This window comes from Nicrophorus vespilloides, unplaced genomic scaffold (genome assembly GCF_001412225.1).
Source record: "Nicrophorus vespilloides isolate i.1.1-1 unplaced genomic scaffold, Nicve_v1.0, whole genome shotgun sequence".
Taxonomy (NCBI): domain Eukaryota; kingdom Metazoa; phylum Arthropoda; class Insecta; order Coleoptera; family Silphidae; genus Nicrophorus; species Nicrophorus vespilloides.
In genome coordinates this window covers 252,312-258,788 of record NW_017095810.1, presented here as the reverse complement: position 1 = coordinate 258,788, position 6,477 = coordinate 252,312, and the positions used below count along the sequence as shown (strand labels likewise).

General features: G+C 34.6%; 2 protein-coding genes across 3 annotated transcripts in view; one reads left to right on the top strand and one right to left on the bottom strand.

The window, feature by feature from the left end:
- The first annotated feature begins 1,272 nt into the window (after positions 1–1,272).
- The window catches only part of LOC108565215 (flotillin-2), a 137,038-nt gene continuing 131,833 nt past the window's right edge, over positions 1,273–6,477 (top strand). Inside the window, exon 1 of one of the 2 annotated variants that reach the window (XM_017924565.1) lies at positions 1,273–1,715. In XM_017924565.1, coding sequence (XP_017780054.1) covers positions 1,667–1,715 — 49 coding nt within the window. In that variant the 5' untranslated portion in view covers positions 1,273–1,666. The remainder of the gene's footprint in view (positions 1,716–6,477) is intronic. The other variant, XM_017924558.1, reaches the window with a different exon arrangement.
- LOC108565190 (glucose dehydrogenase [FAD, quinone]-like) lies at positions 2,237–5,803 on the bottom strand. Its single transcript, XM_017924506.1, has 5 exons — positions 5,517–5,803; positions 4,168–4,492; positions 3,593–4,106; positions 3,278–3,542; positions 2,237–3,224 (listed from the first exon to the last, which is right to left on the bottom strand). Exons 1-5 carry the CDS (start codon positions 5,668–5,670, stop codon positions 2,635–2,637), a joined length of 1,848 nt encoding a protein of 615 aa, XP_017779995.1. The 5' UTR covers positions 5,671–5,803; the 3' UTR covers positions 2,237–2,634.

Below are 6,477 nucleotides of genomic sequence, written 5' to 3'. Positions count from 1 at the left end.
AAGAATAGAAAAAAAAACATTTAGATTTATTTAATGTATATATTTGAATATTAGAAATCATCATACTTATTGTCTTATTAGTTGAAATTTTAATCATTTTCCAAGAACTTTTATTCAAGTCATACTCAATGAAATTGACCTATATTTCTTGATAAATAGGTTTTAGATAAACAAGAACAAAATAACGATTTTTCTTTAAGATCACTCTTGATACTATTTTAATTCAATTTTAATTATTAAATAATTTTTGTCGTATTTAAAATAACATTATCTGACTAATCAGTTTTATAAAATTCTTTGAACAAAATGTTTGATATTTCTGTAAAGTCTTTGATTACAAAAACAAATGTAACTGAATATAGTAGTTAAGTTCAAGTATTAAGAATCAACAATTTTGGTTCTTTTTGAGAATAAATTATTCCATACTAATATTTACTGTAATTGTATTATACTTTTACGGTGCCAGATTAAAAATTTGCACAGGACCGGATTCAAAATTTGTGCGTGATCAGATTCAAAATTTGCCAGATTCAAAAACAATTCTAAATAAATTATTTATCACTCATTATATAGATGTATTATAACATTTTCGTTGCGAAACATTTAATAACACTATGAAAATTTTGAAGCACTTAACCTGTCTCGTGCAGACCCTGCATGTTGTCGAAGAAATACGATATGTGTAGATAATAAATGGATTGTGTGAGGTTTCTCATATCTCAATGCTACTTTTATCTAGGCCTTTAATAGAAGTTATTACGATATTAGTTTAATTATAATTTGACCCACTAAAACATTATAACAAATATATATTAATAATAAAATAATTTTCATTCTAATATAGATAATTCCAGTTAGTAATAAGTAATGAACATTTGATCATAGCTTTTTTAGTTATAGATATATTATACTTAATAGCTGAACAAGTGCTGAGTTTGATGGAAGCGTTGATCTTAAATAATATTCTTTTGAGGAGTATGTAGTTACAGTTGTAGTGAATAGCATTTAAGCTTCTAAAAACTTGGCTTGTGTGTCTGAAAAGAAGTTAAGTTTAGTAGATCGAACGATTACTGAAGCAAAATTACTTTGTACAATAATGTAAGCGGTATGTTGATAATTATTGCGTGTATGACTCAAGCGACGCCGTTTACGTGCGTCGATACTGGGAAGCGGCGTCGTTGCGACACCCGCTGAAAGGTTTGTACAACGATCTGTTTGTGCAACGATCAGTTATCTGTGTGTATCAACAAACAAACAAAAAGAACATTCAGAAACGCAAATATCTGCAATTAGAGAAGACACCGATGATGAGGAGAAGGATCGTAATAAGCGGTTTTCCATTTCGGGAAAAACGCATGCGCCCGATCGCGCGACAATGCGAGCGAACAGGGAATCCCGTATGCATCGTAGCTCTGTAGTTTCAGCATGGCGGTTTGCTGAAAACCGGATCCAGTTAAGAACGTCGTCGTCGTCAACCTAACCTAACGCGCGCATTTACAAAACGCAACCACCACCACCTAGCGCACACATCAGGCTTCGAACTGTCCACCACTTTTGCTTCCTAGTGTTTTCGTGCGTTCATTTTAGTGCATCGTTGCTTGTTTTTTGAAACTCATCGCACCGTTGTGGCATACATAGTTTTACAGTTTCATCCCTTAAACTAAACATGGGCAACGTACACACCGTAGGACCCAACGAAGCTCTCATCGTCTCAGGTATGAATTGTGATGTGTTTTTTTTTTCATGGTTTTAAATAATAGACGACGCCCCAATTGCATAATTGGTGTTTAAGTCTTGATTTTATCTGTTGAATGTCATGTTGAAGTGCTTGTATATTGTATTATCCAACGGCTCGATACAAGTTTGTTATGATTGTTGTAAATACCCGGCGCCAAGGTTATATACGCGCTTATAAACCAGTAGAAGTTACGTTCACAGAACAATTTATTATCTTTTATTGACGTGGTGTACTGTTAAATGCTTTATTATTCAATCCAACGCATATCATATAAACAAATGCTATTTGTCAACCTATTCTATGCTGTATGCAACTGTATTAACATGATGTTATTTTGAAATCTTATAGTTGAATTTAAAGTTTGTTATACTGTATATATAATTATTGTAATACCTTTAATATATTGTTAAACTAATAATATTAATAAAAATAATTATAACTTACTTTATATACTTTATTAATAATGGTAATTATTAATATTTGAAATTTTTGTATTGTTTTCAATCTGGTAGGGGTCGATGACTCATATTAACGGCACAAGTGGGGTCGTTTCTGGATGGGGTGGTCGTTCCCCTATCCGCGTTAGCGTCAGACTCTTTATCCACATATTCGCTTACATTACAAAACTAATAATGAAAGGCACCTACTGTATGCCATCGAAATAACCCTCTTTTTTTTAATTATTTTTTACTATCCTATTAGACTGCGGAGGCGAAGAATAAACTTCGTTTTATCATCGTGGACGAGATAAACGGGGTCTCTTAATAAATGTATTTGTACATCAATAAAAATTGGCCGGATGCCAGGGCATACGAAGAGACGAAAAGTCTAGCCGGTTTGGCGCCAGAAGGAAAATCAATTTTTGGGACAACGGAGGATGACGGGAGTGAGAGAGATCACTGGAGACGGCCCCACGCCGCCTTGATGATGTCCGAAGCTTTTTCGCCGACCATTATGGACGGAGCGTTCGTGTGCGCCGTTAAAGCTTTCGGAATAACGCTCGTATCTGCAACACGCAAATTGCTAACTCCGTACACCTGGAGGTTGTGATTGACGACGGCTTCGGGATCGGTATTTGGTCCCATCTTGCAAGTACCGACTTGGTGGTGAAGAGTTATCGAGAACGTTTCTATAGCGCACTGCCAATACTCGTCGGAGTCGTACGTGAGATATTCACATCCTGGGACTGGAGCGTCGTAGAAATTGGTGTGATATTCCTTGAATTTGGATGTCTTCGCCAATGTTAAAATGAATCTAATAGCGGCGATCATTGTACGTAAATCTCGTTCATCCGACAAGTAATTTCCATAAAATTTGGGGTGATCCGTGGGGTTCCTGGAGCGAAGCTCCATGTAACCGATGGATTTTGGATGTACCAACATGGGGAAGATCGTCCAGCAAGGTTTACCTTCAATTTTACGCCAATATCTGTTATACGAATCTTCGGAGATTCGCATAGTTTCTGCGGTTATCTTCGCATCAGAACCTTAATAGTATTCATTAATTTTTGTAAATTGTATTAATAAAAGAAAAACGCACCTAAACAACCGTCGACGTATAATAACTCCATATCGGGGTACGAGGGATCTGGGTTTTCGTCCACTTCAGTTTTTATATATGCAACTCCCCCAACACCTCCAAGAGAGGTATCGAAACCGGTACCATTGATAGCCCACTCTCCGAAGTATTTGATTACGTTAGGAAGTGACATGGTCTGCGTGGAGTTTACCAAGAAATTCAAGCCGACGTACGTTATGTGATCGTGCAAATTTCGACCAACCGGCAAATCAGCGATCACAGGTATCTACAAAAAAAATCATTAAAGTTGAGAAATAAGTAGATTTGTTTCCATACATTTAGATCATTTAAGTGCGCGCGAGGTCCAATTCCGGAAAGCATCATGAGCTGCGGCGAAGCCAAAGCTCCAGCACATACAATCACTTCTTTCCTGGCTTTAGCTTCAAATTTTAGGAAATTGTGCGTATATTCCACTCCCACTGCTTTGTTACCAGCGAAGATGATTTTGGTGGCTAGAGCTGAAGTCAGGATACGCAGATTGGGACGATCTCGGATTGGATGCAAGAACGCTTTGGCTACAGAATTCCTGCGACCTTTGATCACGTTTGCCTGGATCCGGCTGAACCCAATCTGCCTGTCACTATTGTAATCCACCTGATCATACCCCAATTCCTCGCCGCCTGCGATGAAAGCGTCCAAAACATTCGAATGGTATATGTTTTCCACGCCCAACAATCCTTGATCATTATGAAATCCTTCTTGGAATTGTTGTAATCTACATCTCTCCGATTTTAAGTAATACGGCAGCACTTCGTAATAAGACCATCCCGGATTACCGGCGATGGCCCAACTGAAAGGGAATGAAAAAATCAAATTTAATTGTTGTTGTTCAAAACCTGAGAAATGATTACGTATCAAAATCTCTAGGGTTTCCTCTGGTGTATATCATGTAGTTGATGACGCTTGTTCCGCCTAAAGCTCTTCCTCGTGGCCAGGCTAATCTTCGTCCTTCCATTCCTCTGGCAAAGTTTTCCTGGTACTCCATCAGATAGTTCCAGTTGTAATGAGTGAGCTGGAAGACCGGCGCCAATGCTGGAACACTTGTGAACAAGTTTTCTCCTTTTCCAACTTCGAGGAGTAGTACCTTCCAATCTGATACTTCTGAAAGACGATTTGCTATAACGCTGCCCGCGGATCCAGACCCGACTATTATGAAATCGTATTCATCTTCTGAAACTAGAAAATAAAATCACTGCAAATTGTATATTAATAAAGTCTTATATAAACATATACAAAAAGTAAATGAAACGCGTCATGACTAAACGGTTTGACACACTAAATTCACTTGATTAGTTTTCACCTGTAATTGAATCTTTTTTTAGATTTATTTATTTTTTATTAACCAAAATATGAGATATTCATTAAATTATATTAAATACTAGAATATTCATAAAACTAAAGTTATTGTTGAATTTTTGTTTGTTGTTATTCTTCTCAATCTGATTAAGACATTTACATATTTATTACACACATTTTTTATGACTTATTTAACATTTACTTGCGTTATTACTCATAAATGTTTATGCTTCGTCTATTAGTTAATTATATTATGTAAATATTGCAGTTTTAACAATTATAACAATAATTATTATCTGTAATATTTAAATTGAGATATAAATAAAGTTAATACTTTTCTCTTTACATTAACCTATATATCCATTTTCAGGATAACGGTTTGCGTTGGTACAGTTAAGAACAACATTTTTTACGTAATATTTAAAAAAAAAAGGTTAATCAAAGTTATTGAATTTAATTGCAACAACACTAATACTTATTATAAATTTTAGTTGTTTGTTGTTTACGAAATTTCACTTCTTTGCATGTTTCTTAAAATATGATTGCTCCATAACATTAACATGTTTATACATTATTTTTTTCTCGTTAGACGACAATTATTATCTTGTTTATTTAACTTTCATTTATTGTTATGCAGACTTACGACAGTCTAATATTAATTGGTTTCCTAGTTGTTGAATTTCCTCAATACAGAAATAAATATTCGGTATATTATTCCATTATTAAATTTAATTGCAAATATTTTGTTAATTAATTTGGAGGAGAGGTTTATTTGCGGATCAATTCAATGTCAACTTGTTTTATTATTTTAACAAAACGAGTTTATTTTAAGAAATACTCAGAATTATTAAACATTTAATATAAAAATGCAACTAAAAAAGAAGATATTTTAGTTTGGGATTACTTTTTGATTGTTGCGAGATCCATTCGTCTTGGAATTGGAAAACGTCTCGGAACTTCTTCATCGTATTTAGCCAGCCATTGAGGATCCCCGGAGATGCGGAACAGTGGTGGCTCACTATTGGAATTAGTAAATACAGTAACCCAGTTAGGCGCATTTCAACTCTGGCAGAGATTAATTCAGAACTTTGCCTCGGCGAATTCGCGGAGAGTGCAATCTCGTTGAAGTGAAAAAACTACTGGTTGGAAAGCGCAATATCCTCGCACTTTAAGGTATCTCCCTACCCTCCAAAAAATAAAGCAAACAACAATAACGAGCACCGATGATTTACAACATTGTATTTTGATGAATTCCGTGGAAAAATGAGAAAAAACATAATTTTTATTGGTCGACAACTGCTGCGAACGTTGCGTTACATCCAGCTTGCACGGGGAAAATTTCCGTTTTTTCTTCTGTTTCTTTTTTTTTCTTCACATGCAAGTTGGTCAAACAATAATCAAACGAAAGTCGAGAAATTTCACTTGCCTTGTTCATATGTATTCAACGCGTTGCAAAATATAAATTAAATATTATTATCGGATGAATCTTACTTCTAGGTCTCTATTTTAAATTGTAATTTTATTCGGTCATACATGAAACATATGTGATTATTATTTTGAAACAGTCTACGATTAACCACATTCTAAAAATATGTGATAATATATCAAAAATTTGATTTTCGTCTACAATTATAGTTTAATGTTACAATTATTAAGGTTGTTTTGACATTTGACACCTTTCAAAGTTATTCTGAAACCTGTCATATGCATTTGATGACGATGAGAAGAAAATTTACTTTCGAGCCAAATTCAGTTTCTGTGGTACTTACATGTGGAAGTAAAATGAATATTACTATTATTAGGTTTATTATGAACGCAAAATAAAAATTAATTAATTGAAGTTCTAATTATCTTAATTAGTAGAG